The sequence below is a fragment of the Ctenopharyngodon idella genome, chromosome 19, assembly GCF_019924925.1.
Source record: "Ctenopharyngodon idella isolate HZGC_01 chromosome 19, HZGC01, whole genome shotgun sequence".
Taxonomy (NCBI): Eukaryota; Metazoa; Chordata; class Actinopteri; order Cypriniformes; family Xenocyprididae; genus Ctenopharyngodon; species Ctenopharyngodon idella.
Window position 1 is genome coordinate 26,233,902 of NC_067238.1, and position 20,766 is coordinate 26,254,667.

Consider the following 20,766-nt stretch of genomic DNA (forward strand, 5'->3'; position numbering starts at 1 on the left):
AAAAGTAAAAGAAAAAAAAGCAGGTTGCAGAATGACCTTTTGAGGCATGGATCCATCCCAAAAATCCAGTGCTTTCTATAAATACCAGTCTCTCTCACAGTTGAGAAGAAACAGGTAATCAATAGCGCAAGTAGTTATTGAACATCAGTCAGTCTCTGTGGAGATGTAGAGATAGAGACTCTGGTGAGTTAGAGAAAGAGAGAGAAATAAAGCATTGTTTAGATGCATAAATAACAAAAAAAAAAAAAATCCTTATAGCAGCTTTGAGGTGCCCAGGGTATATCGGCATGTTCTTTGCTCTCTACCCTGCTGAGTAACAAGAGATCAGGGAGAGGTTATCCAAAGGATTGACTGCCTCAGATCTGCAAAAACCAAACAACTACAGATCTCTGATATATTCAATATCTGAGGGAAAAAAAAAAAAAATGGGTGTGGGTAGGAAACCACATTGTGCTAAAACGTAAATCTTCCATTAAGTCCATTAAATATACACTGCATGGCCAAAAGTATGCGGACATCCTCTTCTAATTAACTGGCAAGGCAACTTAATTCCAGCAAAGACAATTCTTAATGCTACAGCATACAGTGACATTTTTAAAGGACTGCATGATTTTAGCTATGTGGCAGCAGTTCAGGAAGGGCCATTTCTATCCCAGCATGCCAGTGCCCCTGTGCACAAAACAACATCCATACAGAAATGATTTCTGAGTCTCATGTATATGAAATTAATTAAATGGTCTGAACAAAGCCCAGAACACCTTTAGGATGGATTGGAATGTCAAAGGAATTCCTAATAATAATAATAATAATAATGAACTGCACTTAAAGTTGGCATGAAACGGAAGTTGCAATAGTCTTTTGTTCTCTAATGTGATGTATATCCAAGTGAAGCAACTTTTTTTTTTTTTTTTTTTTTTCAAACAAGAAAAAAAAAAGTGGGGGTGGGACTTGATTTTGTCCATTGAGAATTGATTGGATGATTATGGTTATCTCATGTGGGTGACAGGTTGTCCCACCCTCATGCCAGTCAGGGTTATTATCGTTACTTAAAAGTAAAACTAATAAAAACATTTCTGTTCATTGAAATAAAGCTGAAATAAAATAAAATAAAATAAAATATAAATACAAACGATAATTAAAAATGTTGTCTTGCAAACAACTGAAATAAGTTTAAGCACTAAAATTATTAACTGGAAATAAATAAAAACAGAAGTAACAGAAATAAAAATAAATTAAACCTAAATACCAACAGCAATATATAGACGTGCACGGATAAATAATTTATAATAAATACTGCAATATTCCATAAAAAATAAGAATTCTCAATTTTGATTTCCTGCTGACTTTAAGCACAGCTGTCCAATGTCTCAGAATATGTGTACTATCCCACCAAGTCATGTCTATGACAGTATTCTTTAACAAGTTAAAAAAACTGAAACTAGACAAGCTCATATCATGTGTATTCATCTGCTTCTAGTGGTGTCGATAACTTGTTTAACTGAATAGGATCTCCATGTTGATATAGTAGCGTTCTGCCGCTCAGTGGATCTGTGCTAAAGGAGATAAAGAGGGAACGAGGGTCTCTTTGGAGTGATTCATGGGTTACCCTGCTGCCCTACTCAATATAGGCAGGCAGATGACTGAGTGTCCAGTGTTGTTTGCTGGGCCCTGCACAGCACACAGACACGTCTCATGCCAATCAAATGCTCAGGGTGATAGAAACAGGTCCTGACATGGAGCAGCACTGTTTTTCTTCCTGATCACTTGCATATTGATTTTTGCACACAGCCTCTGACTTTCCTCCTTCCGGCAGCGTGTCTACAATGATGACCACTTCATATGCGAGACCCCTGTATGTAAGGTGTTCTTTACATCTACACATCCACACTTGTAAATCATCCTACTCAGGCATATCCAGACTGCCAACTACAAATCTCAGAAACATGCAGGTAAACGTTAGCAAATAAACACCAACAATAATTTCTCTAGAGTTCTCTAAAATCTGTTTTGTTTTTCTCCCAAATTTTGTGTTTTCCATTTTAATTTTTCTGTATTCCATTTGAATGGTTTAATTAAATTGTAATAATTAGAAAGGATATCCAAAATTAATTTAATTCATAAAACTTTAACAGGTCAATAATTTATTTATTTTTTCATTTATTTATTTTATTTATTTTTTACAATAATAGTGCCCTATTAAATGTTTTATTTATTTATTTATTCATTCAAGAAAGGTAATATTCGAAAAAATCATAACTGGGGGCACTTTAGTTTTTCTGGATTTTTTTCTGAACTTATTATCAAAAATGGTGATAATCAAATAAATGTGTAAAACTTTAACAATGTAACCTTTTAAGATGCAATGAAACAAAATTTCATCAATTCCTTCAATTTTAAGTGCTACACAGCAGTTTACAGCTTAAATTAAAACAGGGACAATTATGATATTCCTTAAAAATAATGTTTAATAATAAACTGTATTATTGTTGTTGTTACTATTTGAGAACTACATTCTAATAATAAATTCTTCAAGTTAAACCAAACTTTTATTTTGGTTGGTTGTAGGTGAAGACTTTTGAGTTTCTGTCTTCCATTTTTATGACTGGATTCTGCAATTCTGTCTGCGTTTCACGGAAATCATAGGGCTCTACTTCTCCAGCGTTTAAACAAAAAAAACAGTAATCCAGCCTTGGATAATCAGAACAACTCATACAATCCCACAAAGACCAAACTAACCTGGCTTTCTGCCATGTGCTGTGCAGCAATTGGCCGCTCTGACTGTGTTTGATTCTTCTTTTGTTCATTTTTGGGCATTTTCATTGGTTAATTGCCCATGAAGTTCTGGTCGTTCGTTCCTGCTTTATTTACTCTCCCTAAGGCTTCTAGAACATGCCAAGGTCGAACGACACCATCTCGTCTCTCTCCGTCTGCTCACTCCTCACCCTCTGTTAATTGCCTGTTTAATTAAGGGCTCAGCAGTGACCCCATGCATGGTGGCAGAAAGGGGACAGAGAAAAGTGGGGTCTATCGATTGCCTCCTCTGGCCAGAAACAACCTTCTTTCAGCACTCTCCGTTGACCCTTAGAGAGCGTGTCGAAGAGGCAGACACGCGTCTATGCTTCACGACTTCAGTGCAGGGTGTCACTGCTCAATAAGGCCTACACATGTATAGGGCTGGACCCCAGCAGCAGGGAGGCTCTTGGCACCACAGTAAATGGGCTACTCGAATTGGTCTACAGACATAAGGTTTTAATTTACATGCCACTTATGTGGCTCACTGTTCAGAATCTATAGTCTCAAAGTCCCTAACGTTTTCATGGTGGTCCAATTAGTCTTTATTTTATTGGGAAAATACTGTCAACTTAAATTATTTCAAAGCTGTGTATAACAGTCTACAAAAACATCAAAAATGTGTGACATTTTGGTAACACTTTATCATGAGGTTCAATTTGTTAAAGGGGACCTATAATGCCCCTTTAACAAGACGTAATATAAGTCTCTGGTGTCCCCAGAATGTGTCTGTGAAGTTACAGCTCAAAATACCCCACAGATAATTTATTATAACTTGTCAAATTTGCCCCTATTTGGCTGTTTTGTTTTTTGTTTTTTTTATTGTGTGTGTGTGTGTGTGTGTGTGTGTGTGTGTGTGTCTGTCTGTCTTTAAATGCAAATGAGCTGCTGCTCCCAGCCCCTTTTCCAGAAGAGGGCGGAGCTTTAACAGCTCGCACTTCGGAGGCACAACAAAAACGGAGAATGCTGAAAGCTGGAGAATATCATGCATCCAAAATGACGATTGTAAGTAATGGTGTTCAGCCTTACATTGTTTAAACCGGAGTCGGACACTGATGGAAAGACTCAGGAAGAAGTTATAACTTGTATAAGAAAGAAAGAAAGAAAGAAACTTATGCATGGATGAATTAGTTACAATAAGATCAATAAAATGCAATTTTACAGCATTTATTAATCTAGGATCATGTTATTTTTTACATATACAATTTTAATTTGCTTTTAACATTTCAAGAAATGCTAATGTATTATGGAAAAAACAGGAATTAACAATGATTAATAGTATATTTATAAATTAACATTAACCTAGATTAAAAATAGCTGTAAACTGTTGTTTTTATTGGTGCTATATAAATAAAGCTGAGTTGAGTAAAAAAGTTTGCGATACCAAATGCATTATAGTTAATGAATAAAACCTTATTATAAAGCGGTACCAACATTTTTAAATAGGTTTCTCTACTGAAAACAACAAGTTTGCTTTAGCTATTTTTGGACTAATAGAACTGTATTAAACCTAGTGCAAATCCAATTAACATATTAAATTAAAAAAAATATATTAAGTCAGCAAAGCCCCACTACAACAGCTGATTAGAAAAAAACATACAATAACATGGAATTGAATGTATCATACAGACTCATCAACAGACCAAAGGTTAAGTGTATAATTTCTGTACCAATAGAGTCAACCTAAAATAACATCCTTCTCTACATATTAAGATGGGATAGGAGAAAATATTCTAGCATATTACGCATCACCATCCTTTAAATTCAACCCTAATCTTCTGTCATTACAGTGTCACATTTAGGTCCACAGCCTGATAGAAAAACGTCCCTGTCCCAATCCAATAAGAGTTTCTGAGAGCCTGTTACAGTACTTAATGGGTGTGAAAAGGAAATTGTGTGAACGTGGAGGCTAAGAGGCCCATAAAACCATTTTCATAAATGAACAGTACTCCGGTGCTCCCCAGACAAGGTTTGCGATGGACTGCAACGTTTTTATCCCCTCTATTTGGTCCAAGCTCTGTGCGCATTATGTGCTGAATAATTGAATCAAGCTGTGATTTGGTTCTGTTCCATTGAACAAGTGCTGAGATGTTTCATGACTGTGGTTCTCCTGGCTTCCTCTCTCTCGTAAAACACCTACCCGCTGCCAACAGCACCACAACAAGCGCTCTCGCTGCTTAGCGGTGCACGCAACGAGCGGTATTCTTCGGTTTTCCCAGAGACGCCTGAAAAAACTAAACATTAGGGCACTCACCACTGAGAGGATCCTTCTGTGCCGGTTATCTCCAGAACATCGTAGTCTTCTTCCAATTGAAAGTCGGAGAAGACCAGGGCGATGGTGTCACCTGGTTCGGCTAGCACTGTCCAGGTGCAGTCTGCGTTGTTGTTGTACTCCTGGGGGTAATTTGGACTAGTGATGACACCGCTTTGACCCCGCAGTGTGCCGCCACAGCCATCATCCGCTGTGAAGAGATAACACACAAATATAGACAAGTTTAACTTGGATTAAATCAATTTCCTTGATCTTCTGGTGGAGAAATGGCTGGAAATAGGAAAACGACAAGATGCCGTGACACACAGTGGGGGTCTTGAGGTTTCGGGCAACACTCGCAGGCCAGTGATGCAACACACTGCAACATGGGTGTAATTAATTGAGATCTATGTAAAATTTTGTTAATTATTTCTAGTCAAAACCTATTCTACTCCTTAAAAGTGTGTTAAGGAGACGATTATATAATAAATAGGCACTTAAAGGCTGCTGTGGTAATTGAGCCCCCTGGCTCTCCCAACTTTCCTTACTGAATCAAATGCAATGTCTCTATTTTTGCTCTCTTGATGCTCAGTCTTTCTTCCTGACAGCGAGTCCGTGAGGTGAGGAAAAAGAGCCGAGCCAACTGAGGGTGAAGGCAAAGCAACAGATCCACTGACTTCCCTCCCCCTGTTTTTTCCTATGCATCCCTCCCCTGAGAAAAGTAAGAAATCAAAACTTTTTTGACATGGAGAAAAGTTGAGTCTGGATACCTGACCTCCTTTTCAAAAATTCTATTCCATAACACGACCTAAAGAGGCATTGTCTCTAGCACGAAGTACAGAAAATGCATAAAAAACTGTAAGGACAACCAGGCTGAATTTAAAAGCTGTTTTGTAGCTGGTAAGTTGGAAAAATCGAGAGCTTGTGCAGGTAATCAGGGGCTGCAAGATATCCAGGGTGAGTTTTGGTTAAAAAAAAAAAAATAATCATATATAACTGAATCACTACATTATATTTGTCAGCAACGAGGGGATATCATTGGTGGTTTTGAAGTAATTCAACTCACAGCTTTGTTGTTTTTAACCAAGCGGTGAACGTGATTTTACCAAGTACAACATGTTCCTGGATCAACATCTTCGTTGATCCTTGATCCTGGAACAACATTCCAATCAACCAATCAGATTTGAGGGAAAAGTTTACAGTTTATGTCAAGTTTAGGCTTACAACCAGGGTTAGGTGCTTCTACATCAGTGTTATTCACCTATCATTTCCCTGATTTTAGGGATAAATTATGGGTAGGGATAGGTTTAGGGGTAGGAATAGGGTTATGACTAAATTTTCAGACAAGAATGTTGTTCCAGGATCAACAAAATATGTTGATCCAGGAACATGTCTTACTTGGCAAAATCACAGTGACGATTCCCCCTCCAGCGTTTTTGAAAAAAGTTGCCAGCCAGCGCCAGCATTTTTGATCATTTTCATAAAAGTTTCATAAAAGTTTCATAAAAGTTTTATTGGGGGGGGGTCCATCAACACCCCCAAATCTTGCACAGTCCTATACCTCATGCCGGGTCGACATTTTCATTCAAAGTTTTGATTTATATTCTGTTTAATGTTGATGATCACGTTATTTTAGATAGGTATCTGCTTACATATGCTATTGCTTGTTTCTGCTTCTTCTTCGCCTGTGTTTTGTTCAGGAGAGATTCAGCACTCTTTCAGAAGATGCAGTGCCCCCCCTACCGTATAGCAGTGAAAACACGGCTTCAGCCAATTGTCATCATTTTGTTCTAAGCAACGGGGGGCTTCCCGGGGCTCGAAATTCACAGAGTAGGAGGGGGTAGGCAACTAAAAAAGTTCCCATTGTCCGCTGAGGTCCGGTTGAGGAGTTACGGAATTGCCCGGCTCGCCGATCTCATATCGCATCAATTTATTAGCTGCTTATCTCATGAAATGCAAATTTCTTTACCATGCTATTCAGCGCAAATCCTGCCATGTAGGTTAGGGTTAGGTGTAGGGTAGGTTTAGGGGTTAGCATTTGTTGTAGCATTGTGTAGGAAAGCAGCACTGTAGAATCGGCTGTGGGGCGGAGTTTGCGCTGAACTAGATTGGGGGAAAATATCGCGCATGCGTTTCATGTGCCAATGGGAAGAAACCACGCCCTATTTTGGAGCTCCCACCCCGTTTTGGAGTTCCCACCCCCCATTTGGTGATCTCCAGGCCAGGTTAGTAGAGAGAGACTCTGAACAGACAGGTAATTCGTCTCTCGCTCTCTCTCGATAATGAATTCAAATAAATGCTATAATTCATTCATTCAAATAAATGTAATCTTACGCACTACTTTATCTTTGTGTCTGATTCAAAGTGGGCGGGATGCTAGATCTAACAAGCCATAACTGATGAAAATAACCGTCATTTTACCCTTCCAGTCAATTATTGCTTTAATATTTCGCTTTAAGTTCACAATACTGGCAAATGACCATGGTATAAGCGAGATAATCCACAGCTAGCTGTTGTTCTTCACCTCCACGTCGTGCATTAAAATCGTTTAATGAACAGCTAACCGTGGATTATCCCTTACATATACTGTATATACATACAAACATTATTATATAATACTAAAATTCTCTTTATTTATTTTTAAATATGGTCTTTGTCCTCCATTGTGTGTAGAAAAAAGCAGGTCATTCATCACACTTACGGTAAAAATGTGGCATGCAAAGACATCCCTGCTCTGTAAAGCCTCTAGTTTGATAGCTACAGAAGAATTCTGAATTATGGGTGCATGCCAAGTGGATATGTTGCCTTCCAGGCAAGTAAAGGAGCAAAGAGCCTCTGTGTGAGCGAGTGAGTGACTCATAATGATAACTAGAAGCCTCTCTGGGGTAAAAGAAGGGTTGAGGGGGAAAGAGAGTGATGGGAGATTTGTTTAGAAGGCGTTTGAGTTGGCGTTCATGTGTGAGTTTGAAGAGGGAAAGACAACGTGAGAGAAAAAGTGAGTCATCACACCTACCTAGCAAGCAAAATTCTCTCTCACCAAGCAAATAAACAAACTATGTCAGAGAGAGTGCAGAGTGTGTGTGTATATGCCTCACACAGGTGAAGGAGCCTGCTTGTCACTGCTGGGTGATGAGTTCTTCTCTGACAGGCCAGCATGGGATTCATTAGTGGTGACTGGCTAATCGCATGATTTCTTTTCTGTGAGTGGAAAACGGCGGGAGGACCTGGGCCCTGTCAGTCTTCTGTCGGATCCGTCACTCTTACATTTCCCCGGAGAGACACAGAGCATATGTGAGGAGAAGCCTCTGAGAGTTCTGTAACAGAGGAATGGAGAGGGAAAAAAAGCGCAATGGAGGCAGGGGAGGGAGGGTTCGGAGGGAGGACCGGCTATTGGTATTCCAGCCGAGAGTTTCCTTCACACTTCAGTAGAACATGCCGATCACTGGCCTCAGCTCTGCCTCTAAGTTTGGTCGTTTGATCTTGTTGAGACTTTGTGACTTCATGTCTAAACTTCTAATATTTATAAAAGGCTTTGTGAAAAATAATTTAGTATTTGCAAAAACCTAAAAGCAAAACTAGATTTTTGCTTCATGCACTTGCAGAAAAGGCAAATGAATAGTGTTACAGTGTAATAAATGATTACATATATCCAAGGAACACAAGACCATTCACAATACATTATGCAAATAGATGTAAGAAAGACTACCAATCACAATTCACTTCCGTTCAAAAGTTTGGGGTCAGTCATTTTTTAAGAGGTTGATACTTTTATTCAGCAAGGACACAATAAATTGATCAAGAGTGACAGTGAAGGCATTTATAATGATAAAAAAAGATTTCTTTTTCAAATAAATGCTGTTGTTTTGAACTTTCTATTCTGCAGAATTATTACTATTCTGCAAAAATATCATGCAGCACAACTGTTTTCAAAAATGATAATAATAATAATAATTATAATTTGAGCACCAAATTAGCATATTAGAATGATTTCTGAAAGATCATGTGACACTAAAGACGTAATGATGCTGAAAATGCAGCTTTGGCATCACAGGAATAAATTACATTTTAAAATATATTCAAATAGAAAACAGTTATTTAAAATTTTTAATATTTTACAATAGTACTGTTTTAAATGAACCCTTGAACATAAGAGATTTCTTTCAAAAACAACTTTAAAACTAAACTTTAAAAAAATTTTACTGACCTCAAACATTTGAACATATAGCAGTTCATTTACAATAAAAAAAATAAATAAATAAAAAAATAACACTGCTGCAAGAGACTTTCTTATACAACGGCTGAGGGAATAACAGTAAATTGGTCATTTTTCTCTCTTCTGCCAGCCGTAATCATTATTTTTGTTACCTCGTTTGGAAAGTCATGGAAATGCTATCACTGATTTTTTTTTTTTTTTTTTTTCCCCCTTTTGCTATTTTAGCAAAATCTCCCGTTCATCACTACAGAAGTATACCCAACTATGATAACTTTCGATTGTAAGAACCTCAGAAATGTGAGAAGGGTCCATCCCTGAGCAGTATCAAAAAAGACCAGCATAACAACCTGTTGGTATTTCCATAGCAAAGCCAATTTCATTCTATGGTAATACCTTGAAGTATAATGTACAATTAAAGCTGCAAGCAGCGATAAAAGGGCCCTCGCACCTGGGGCCACCGTCACACGTTGGCCTTAGGAAAACAGTGAATAGTGGGTGACATGTATCTAATTGAGTAAATACAGGAGAAATATGGCAGTCATCTTGACGTGCCACACTTCCTGCTGGCATTTTGACTATTACTGAATATTGTCATGTAGATGTCTTTAGGCCAGGACTATTATCAAACATGTGAAGTTTGGAGCAGATCAGACATTGTATGCCCGAGTTACAACAACTTCCTGTTTTGTAGCGTCAATTGCATACATTAGCACTTAGCCAAGTGTTGCATGATTTAACGTTGGTACTTCATGGCATATTTAAATATGTTTCAAGGAGTGAATTACAGTGTAAAGCATGCCATTTCCTCTTGCCAGCAGGTGGCGTATGACTAACTGAATATTTGCTTGAAGATGTCTTTAGGCCAGGACTCTTATCACACATATGAAGTTTGGGGCAGATCGGACACTGTATACCCGAGTTACAACAACTTCCTCTTTCATGGCAAAACATCAGACTTTGTCAGTCCACCACGGACACGCCCTTCAGCGAAAACTCAAGATCTTTGCAATTTAATGTCGCTAATGCCTTAAGATTAGACTGACCATGTATGATGAGGTTCTGGTTAAATCTCTATGGGGAGTTAATCACAGTTTAAAACATGCCATTTCCTGTTACCCACAGGTGGCGCTATGACTGTCACTGAATTTTGCCATGTAGATGTCTTCAGGCCGGGATTCCTAATAAAACATGTGAAGTTTGGGGCAGATCAGACATTGTATGCCCGAATTACAACAACTTCCTGTTTCATGGCAAAACATCGGACACGCCCTTCAGCAAAAACTTTAGATCTTCTCAATTTAACATCACAAAGGCCTTTAGATTAGACTGACCAAATATGATGTTGATCTGATTAAAGCTCTAAGAGGAGTTTGTTACAGTACAACATCTGGAAATGGCAAAAACTGCTAAAATTTTGCAGAGAAAATTCTAAATATCTGTTGGGTTTTCAGATTTTGCACCCAGGGGCTTTTTTGTAGGTATTTTGTAGGTTACACGTGTTTGCCGAGTTGCATACCTGTACGTGAAACATAGCGCAAAGGGTGCTTAGTGCGAATTTTGTAGGTGGCGCCATGGAGCCATTTTGCCACACCTAATTCAGAAATCCATATCAGATGTATATTTTCACCACTTCTGACGAGTGTGCACAGATTTCTCGAGCACAGAGTTTGAGAGCATGTTTAGGCCCTCAAAAATGCAATTTATTTCAGAGAAGAAGAAGAATTGACTGAGCAATTACAATAAGGTCCTCACACCATCGGTGCTCGGGCCCTAATAAACTAGAGTATAGGGCAATCATTCAGTGTCAAGTTATTAAAAAAAAACAAAAAAACAATCAAAGCACCCCCATTTTTGTAAGGCTTTCCCATTTCCTGACAGCTACTATATGTAACAGAATTTTAGTTTAAATCAATCAGTTTTCTTAATAAGCTCAAGCAGACCTCTGAACTGCCCAAGGAAGTCCTTTATGTCAAAGTGACTTGTTCAATTGGCTTGGATAAACGGATGATGTGTGATGCATAAAGATCTAAGCCCCTACAAAAGATGGTCTGCTTGTGTTTCATGTCTCTTCATACTGCCTTCCTCGGGCTCTGCGGCTGCCATGGTAACACAGCAGTGAGTGGTGTGCAGCGGCACCCTGAGACCCGAGAGCCAGCACTGATAGAGAACAACAACAGGCAAAAGAAGAGGGAAAGGAAAGGATTTTGGAGGAAGAACAGATCCAACCAGTCCGTGCAATTTCAACTTTTCGGTTTTCTCTTATCTTCCTTCTGGAACAATCATCCTGTTCAGTGTGCCATAGAGGAGGCTGGCATGCCAACAGCCCACCATTTTGATGTTTTGAATGCAGAATACTGAATGTATTCTCACAGCGAAAGTAAAAGAGGGGGTTGAGAGGGATCTGAGGATACAGACTGTGTGGAGAGGCTTAGAGGCCAGAGATCTGAATGTATATATTCATTTGGGATGGTATTATTAATGTATATAAATGTAGACATCTAAGCTTATTAGATCAAATATTTATAATATGCTCTATAGGAAATGGTACATAAGGCAGACTGGAGTCTGAGTGTTGTGTTTAAAAGAAGAGGCCTAGAAGACAAGCACTAATGAGGACAGAGAAGCGAGATGGCTTCTGGAGCCTTACTGACACTGTGCGACTCCTTTAAGGGAAATGACCCAACCTCCTGCCACCCTTCTGGCCACCCATAATCAGAGCCAGAGAGGAGGCTGTCTGCTGCCGGCTACAAAGGCCTCTGATTTGCTGTTTTCTCTACATGTGTACAGACCAGAACTCCGTTTGGCGTCGGTCGCATGGTTAATTCATCTGACAACCATTCAAATGGGAGAGAGATAAAAGATAAAGGATTACAAAGGATACAGAGTAGATATGATTTCCAACCCGACTGGAAATATAGATTGGCAACGTAGTGCCACATTAAAATAATTAGGGATGCACAATACCGCTCGTGTACTCGTACTCATTAAAATGCTCCGATACCAACAACCGATAACATGCAGAGTGTACAGTACAGTGCTTCTGACAAAGAAATACAGACAACAGAGCAAACAGAGAGCAGAATGGATAGAACGAAATGCTGAGTGGATTGAGCGCGCAGAGGCACAGACGTGCAAGCCTGTTGATCGCATCCTTTTTCCACAGACATTACTGGAAAGTTTTTAGTTCGGTCGGATATGGCAATAGCAAAGAAAGTAAAACAAGGAGCATATTACTAACTTTAACTGACGGTAAAGAGAGAGATCGAGAGAGAACTTTTGTTGTACACTCTTGATTGCTGATCGTTCACTCAGCACGTGTCATTTGGATTAAAACTAAATCGTATGTGCAAGTAAAAACATGAAGTGTTACATGACTTATGTATGATGAGTGGTTCCATACATTATTACAGGAAGGCGGTACAGTAATCGCATGATGCCTTCAAGAAGTTTTTTGTGCGCAAACATCCGAAGCGCGCGCCCAGAAAGCTGCATCTCAGACAGCATGCAAATATCCTATTAAATAGAGTTCTCTTTCATGTCTTCTTAGGCTTGAACGGACAAATTCACACAAAATTATGTCAAAATACCCACATAGGCATGTATCCTTGTGAAACATGATCAGTTATGTCTTAAATACACAAACAGTTAAAGATAAAATATGATAGAGCAATAATATGAATAGTGAAAGTAACAGTAGCTTCTACAATACATTTAACAATCATAATTAGGCATGGAAATAACTGAATTAAATATCTATTTGCTAAGCCAACTGATTTAATTCATATTCTTTTGGTTTTTCTACCCAATATTTTTAAAAATTGAAAATGCAATGAAAACACAGGCATTGGTACTTGGTATCGGCAAGTACTAAAAACGAAAGTTATCAGAATCGGACTCGTTCTGGAAAAAGTGGCACCAGTGCATCCCTGAAAATAATGATAAAAAAAGATTTGAGGAAAAAAATCATATCATTAAGAGAATAAATTTGCAAAGTTTTGATAATACAGGAAAAATCTTTAAAATAATATTGTATATTAAATGATAAATAATAATAAATAATAAAAAATAAACTTTAATCTTGTAGAGATTACGACCTTATTCTCTCATACTTTTTCTATTTATTTAATGTGGCATTAAAATGCTGTTGTGAAAAAAAAAAAAAACTTAAGCGTAATTACCCTTAAAAAAGAACATTAAAAATCAAATAAAACATAATAAATAGAAATAGATAAAATGGTTACCACAAAGTTACACCCAGAATAAATAAAATGATAAAATTACCACGTTGTACCTTTCTTCAAAAAAGTAATAAAAAATGCTGCACAGTTCTGCATGTGAATATGGCATATTTACAGTAAATTTACATAAATATTTTATTGTTAAAATTAAGAGAAAGCATTGGCAAGAAGGGGTCTCTTTCTGGCATTGCGTTCCTGAGCATGTGTGTCTTTACGTGGGCTTCCTGTCCCCCAGCCCGGGCACAGATGGCCCTGGTTCATACTGGCCTGCGAAAACACACTCACACTCGATCTGGAGACCGCAGCTACTGTGCATTGCACTCGCATATGTCTAATACATTATACATGCTATTATCAGTGGAGTACTTTGTCATTGTTTTATTAACTGCAAGACCTGTGCATGTTTTTATGAGACTGTCATGAATATGTGAATATGCCTCTCATAAAATAAAAGCATGCATATACAGAGTTCATTTATGCATATTTATGAGCCTGTGCTTTGCGTCAAACTGACTGGACTTAAGATGTCAATGGGGGCTCACATCGTGTTAATATTTGGCCTCGAACTGTCAGCATGTTTTCAGAGTATCATGACGGAGAGCATTTGGATATTCCTGTCCCCCAGGCAACAGCTACCATGCTACCACGTGACCCCGCTGTCTTACACAACACGGCTTTCACACGTCGGCAGGTATCACCTCGGGGGTCTCTACTGCGTCTCATCCAGGAAAAATAGAACTGTGCAGCCAACCTGCTACTAAACGCTGGGATATCTGTCAGCCCTGATAAAGACGCTTGGTAACCTTTTCTTGAGTCTCTCTTGAGGAGGTTCAGTCCCACCTTGCCCATATGGAGCCCCCAGACTCACCTCGGCAGTACGGCAGGGGGAAGTCCCAGGCAGCGGTGCCGGAAGAAGTGGCCAGGCAGGACAGCACGGTGTGGCCCTCCAGCACATAACCCAGGTTGCAGCTGTAGCGGATCTTGTCCCCGATGTTGAAAGTAGAGCCTTGCTGCATGCCGTTGAGCAGCTGGCCTGGATTTCCACAGGTGTAGCTTGGAAGGGCTAGAATGAGAGAATGAAACAAAGAAAATGTTTTAAACTCTTTTGCATATAGCATACTACCTGAGAGAGAAATCCATTGAGATTTGTCATGTTAAAAAAAAATACTACTGTTTAATTATATTATCTAAACTTCATGTCCTCCATCTGAAATATTTTAAAATAGTTTACAAATGTTTAACAAATCATTTTAAAATATGTAATAATTTAATAAATAAACTGTAAATAATATTTCACATTACTGTTTTTACTGCATTTTCATCAAATAAAAGCAGCTTTTGTGAGCATTGTGAGCAAAGTCTCATTGACAAAGAGACTTCTTTCAAAAAGTACCCACCACAAACTTTTAAACAGTATGTATGCGCATACACATCCTGAATTATTATTATCATATTTTTTTTATCTTTAAACATGTTTACAATACAGAATTAGGGTTTCAATTTGCAGTAATAGCATGAAGTGATATATCTATAATGCAATGTCGTAATACCTAAAATGGTGGAAAATTGCTAGGAAATTATGGCGAATAATACAAAGCATTACTGAATTGTACATACTGTAATGTTCAGTCCATTTACAGTAATGCAACACATCACAAACCATTGTGATTGACCATTTTGATAAAAACTCATTTGTCAAGTTTCAAAACTTTTACATTACATCAATGTATACAAGATATATTGACAACACAGCACCTTAAAGTCTCAGGCATGTCAGTTCTCTAGGCGGCCATTTTGGGGAAACGAAATCTGCAAAGTTGGAACTCTTCAAAAACATGTCAAATCACCAGTCTGACAATAACAGCATCAGAACCGTTTGTTCTTTAGCTCAGAAGGCTTAATGAAATAAAATAAAAATAGTCAAAACATTTTCATTTCTAGAACATTAGACAGAATGATAGAAAGAACGACTGACAAACAGAGAGACGGAACGATAGAACTAATAGATAGATAGATAGATAGATAGATTAGTGTAGTGTAAGTGAACATGTCTCTTCAGAAAATTTGGACTACACTGCTCAGTTCATATGGATTAGTTTTACAATCTCTTTATGAAACTTTTTGAAGCATCAAAATGTAGTTGCATAGACTCAATGGAGGGACAGAAATTTCTCAGATTTCATTAAAAATATCTGGGTCATTGACGAATAAGGTTTTTAAAAGTAAAAAAAAAAACAGAGATATAAGTAATTTTGAAGTTTTATTAAGTGTATAATTTATTATAATCAGTTAAAACTGCTTTTGTCATTTTTTAGAAGATGGACAAAGTTTGTCACCAAAAAAGTCATTCGGTTTAACCAAAATTTCGGTTTTACCGAATGATACTTTTGGTTATACCGAATGACGATTTTTCAAACAATGCTAACAGGCTGATATCTAGCTTGCTAGCTAGCTAGCAAAAGGACAATCAGACATTTTATTTTTTTAATACAAGTTTTTAAAACATTACAACATTTTCCATGTTTTATAGCGGTTGAACCAAATGACCTCATGTTTCAGGACATGCGTATGAGCAAGTGAAAACACGAATTTTTCAAACAGTTAAGAGAAAGTTAGTTACTTTGCTTCATGACCATGTGGTCCTTTGCAGGTGTCTGAATGATGTCACATCCTGTCACATGATATTGACCGCATGACTTGATCCAAAATGGTCCTTTTATATTGGTTACTCTGAATGACATCAATGAAATTCATTTTTCCTGACATTCTGTCTTGTAACAAAGCAACTACTTCTACACATAATTTTAATACCATTTTGCATTATGTTGATATATGATGTTATAAAATCATGCCAGAATAAAAAAATATATACATTTATTACATTTTAAGATATTTTGATCACAAATGAAATGGTTGTATTGGCCTTTGGACGGTTAAACTGAATGACCTTTTGACACTTCAAAATCTTTAAAATACATTTACATGTAGCTAAATATAATTAAAACCTTTTGGATTCAATAAAAGAGATCTAGTTGTACTACCTTACATACTTTGGATGTCATATCTTTGTTTTTTATTATTATTAAGGCCTTTGGACAAAAAAATGACCCGTCACATCATTGACCCATCTTCATTTGTGTTCTAAAGAGATGAACGAAAGTCTTACGGGTTTGGAACGACATGAAGGTTAGTAAATGATGACAGAATTTTCATGTTTGGGTGAACTAACCCTCTGAGTCAATTCACTGTTAATGATCTGTTTTGACTGAGAAAGCTATGCTAATGCAATTTAATTTGTGGGTATACAAGCGTATACACAAAGTATTGGGCATCCTGGAAGCTCTCCTAATGGCAATGACCTGTTAGCAGGGATAGTGCACTGCAGTGGGGAAATCTGTCTCAGTAGTGCAGGGAAACAGAGAGAGCAGCAAGAGAGATAGGTGGGCTGACTGCTGATTACATCAGCACTGATTAGGAGAGCAGTTTCGTCACTGCACATGTGAGAGCATGTGAGAGCAAGACGATTGGTGTGCACACACATACACACATATTTATCAGCACACATATTAATGAACAGTAATGCAGGTGAGAGAAATATACATTGTGTGATTTTAACCAGGACTGAGTTAAGTGCTCCCTTAACCATTAATTAACTTGACCTGAACGAGTGGCATACTGTATGAGCTAGAATGCTAACTAGATTCACCCATCACTGGTCCACCAGAAACAGTTTAAATGAAGAAAAGCCCTCTACTTACTCATTCTGATTTTGCATATACATAAATCATAAATGCATAACAGTTCTCTCTTTCTTAAAAAGAAATCCCTACTGGCATTGCGGGACTTTAAGTATTCTGCACAGATCCTGGATGTTCCCTCATACAATGTTCTCCCCATGGCCCCACTGCATTTGTCATCTCCAGTCTATAACTCAGAGGACTGACTGTGCCACCCTTGCAGTTTGACTGCTTTAACCATTTTAAGGGTCGCTATATCCTGCCCGAGTGCTGAAACAGCAAGAGATGGTTCTCGTGTTACGTCTGCATCTATGACCCTCACTCTATTTCTCTTCCTTTGTCTCCATTTCCACTGAACCAGAGAGAGAGAGAGAGAGAGAGAAAATAAAGAGAGAGGAATATTGGAGCAAATGCTGTTCATGTAACCTGGTGAGGAATGGAATTCAATTCTAATTTTTCCAACACCTTTTTTTCTTTTCTTCCATCTCTAATAAAGAATATAATTTAAGGACAAAATCTGGTCCACTTTACAGTTCATTCTAGTCAGAGACACCATCTGACTGACATGTATAGCAACCAGCAGCAGATATGTGCTGCTTAGTCTGGCATTTAAAAAAAATAATCAAATAATGCGTTAACACTTGCGATTTTTTTTTTTTTTTTTTAAATCAAATTCTCTTATCCTTTCTTAAAATTTTCAAAAACATTTTTAAAAAATCTTACCGACCCCATGAATAAATGTATCCATCCAAAACTTATAAATATACTATTATGTACATATTAGTAGAAATATGATTATTTCTGTTATTACTCTTGTACTTACACATGCTATTAATGCCTCAAACTAAACTCTGCTAAATCCAATGTTTATATTCTTCTGAAAATCGTTCCGAACAGCAACCCAATACATCTAAGGATGGACCGGACAGGACGGAAAAGGCAAGGTGAATAAACAGTTTGCATGTGTTTGCAACAATCAAAACACTCAAACTGCCTACCATGCAATATATCCACAGCAGATTCTGGAGAACTGATTTTATGCTGATGAGGATTGATTTGTTTTACCAGCACAAAATAACTGAAGCAGCAACAGACATAAATGATAAGTGATTTGCAACAGCGAGAGCAACACCACATACAAAAATGAAAACGTATAGTTACCTAGAAAGCACTGACTGTCTGTGACTTATACTGTCACATTAACTAGCACGTATAGGCTAGAGGTTATGAAAGTTGCATGTTCAAGCACATAAAAATGAATATGAAAGCTCTGGCACCATCCGCTCTGACACGCCTACCACTCTCCACAGTCTATACTTTAAAAGTGACATTGTGAAATTGATCCCAACACACTAGCACATTAGCTCAATAAGCAGTTTCTGCTTTGTTGAGCAACGATTCAATCAATGCCTCTCTGCGCTCACACAATTACCAGGCAACTGCAGTGAACACTCATCACCCCCTGCACACAACGGGCAAACCATGCAATCTTTTGCAAATCCCACAATTCCTTCTACATTGGACAAGAGTATTATGAACTTCCAAATACAGAGAAATAACACACATGCATGAGTTCCACCTGAAAGACAACTGCTTAGCTGTGCATGTCATAAAATAGACTTTTGAGACAAATTTTTATTTTATGCTTCATCAGGTACTTTCTGTGAGACTATTAAAGGGTTAGTTCACCCCAAAATGAAAACCAATGAGGTTCATTCTCGTGCGTCAAGCAGGTTCAGTTGAGCATCTGTTTATGTTCGCTGATCAATGTTTATATGTGAGTAAAAGCCTAAATTCAATCTGTTCATCATATAAAGTGATCGAGTCTCTTTAGAAGATTTGGACTAAACCGCTCGATTCAAATGGATTAGTTTTCCGATCTCTTTGTGACCTTTTTGAAGCGTCAAAGATCAAGTTGCAAAGGCAGTCTATGGACAGACAGAAAGCTCTCAGATTTCATCAAAAGGATCTTCATTTGTGTTTCGAAGATGAACGAAAGCCTTACGGGTTTGGAATGACATTAGGGTGAGTAATTAATAACAGAATTTTCAATTTTGGCTGAACTAACCCTTTAAGCACAAAAAATATAAAGTCAAAATGCATATTTTATCATGTTTTATCATGTTGCTCCAAACCTGTATTATTTCTTCTGTGAGACACAAAAGGTTTCAGTGTTTTTTGTCCATACAATGAAAATATATGGGGTCCAATGTTGTTTGGATGCTATTGTTTTTCAAAATATCTTCTTTTGTGATTCTTCTTTTTTCCCTTTCTTACATCAGACTAAAAGACAATAAAATGAAATGCATATTTTTTGTCAAAGACATAAATGTGTATTTTTGTTAATCCCCTAGAGGGAAAAAAAGCTGTTAAAATTAAGCATCAGAATGCAATTATGTTCAGCTGATTCCATAAATAGATCCAGACAGTGGAACTTTTTTAAAGACATTTGAATTCTTCTTTTGAGGTAAAACCTACAGGGATTTTTTTTTACATGCTCTTTTGGCATACAACAAAAAATAAATAAATAAATAAAATCCCATTGCTCATAAATCAGCAGGCTGTGCAGTTACAAGCTATATTTAATCTAAAAATACTTTAAACCGTAACCTCTCCTCACACTCAACCCCCAATTCTCAACTCTTCTACTGCCTCATATTAATTAAGAGACATTATGGGATATTTACCATTGAACTACCAAATAATAATAATAAAAACATATTCAATTCAATTATTTATTTATTTTTATTTTAAATAATGTCTGTCTACAATAGCTACAGTATGTTTCCATCCACCTATTATTATGCGCATTAAGTGATATCACAAAAACTGAGTTGGATAAACTTTTTATCTGATAAGAAAACATGTGCATAAACTACAATGAAAACACATTTACTAAAAAAATTCCTCGATGCGCATCAAAAAAGACATGTGACTTTGCGATGGGACGGCATAGGTGGACCAACCGGCAGACTGATCTCGTTGCATAGCATCTGAAATTCTGTTTTGTTTGTTCTGAAATGCCTGAGCAAAGTCTGTCGTCAAAGTGGTTCAGTATAATTACGTCCCAGAACTCTTACATGACTGTGTTCCCAAACAGCAGACATCCACCTCCGAAAGCAAGATACCTTTATTGCATTTTGCAATAAAGCGCAAGTAATTTATTATATACAAAATTATTATATACAGTGGCTTCTCCTACTGCAGCAACTTCCATTTTTCTTAGTTAAATTTAGCACCTGTTTATCAGGAAGTGATGGTTTTGTTCTCTTCGACTCACTGCTTTATTTGCAAATGTTTTATGGAATATTCAAATTTATTCTAAAGTTAAATTCACAATTTTGGATGGAAACATAGCTAATGAAAATAATAAATTAATACAAACAATAAATGAATGTGTGTCTAAACGTGAGACAATTTTAAACATTCATTTATTGTTTTTTTTTGTTGTTTTTTTGTTTGTTTGTTTTTTAATAAAACCTTGATGTAGTTCAAATCAATGTTTTTGTCAATTATCCATGTTTCTGCATCAAATAC

The 20,766-nt window shown here is 37.3% G+C and overlaps 1 protein-coding gene across 2 annotated transcripts in view; it reads right to left on the reverse strand.

Moving 5' to 3' along the window:
- Positions 1 to 20,766, reverse strand: part of csmd2 (CUB and Sushi multiple domains 2) — a 291,911-nt gene that overhangs the window by 189,206 nt on the left and 81,939 nt on the right. For both annotated transcript variants that reach the window (XM_051873150.1, XM_051873151.1), the window contains exons 4-5: positions 14,361 to 14,555; positions 5,045 to 5,252 (exon numbers count right to left, since the gene is read on the reverse strand). In XM_051873150.1, the coding sequence (XP_051729110.1) occupies positions 5,045 to 5,252; positions 14,361 to 14,555 (403 nt within the window). The remainder of the gene's footprint in view (positions 1 to 5,044; positions 5,253 to 14,360; positions 14,556 to 20,766) is intronic.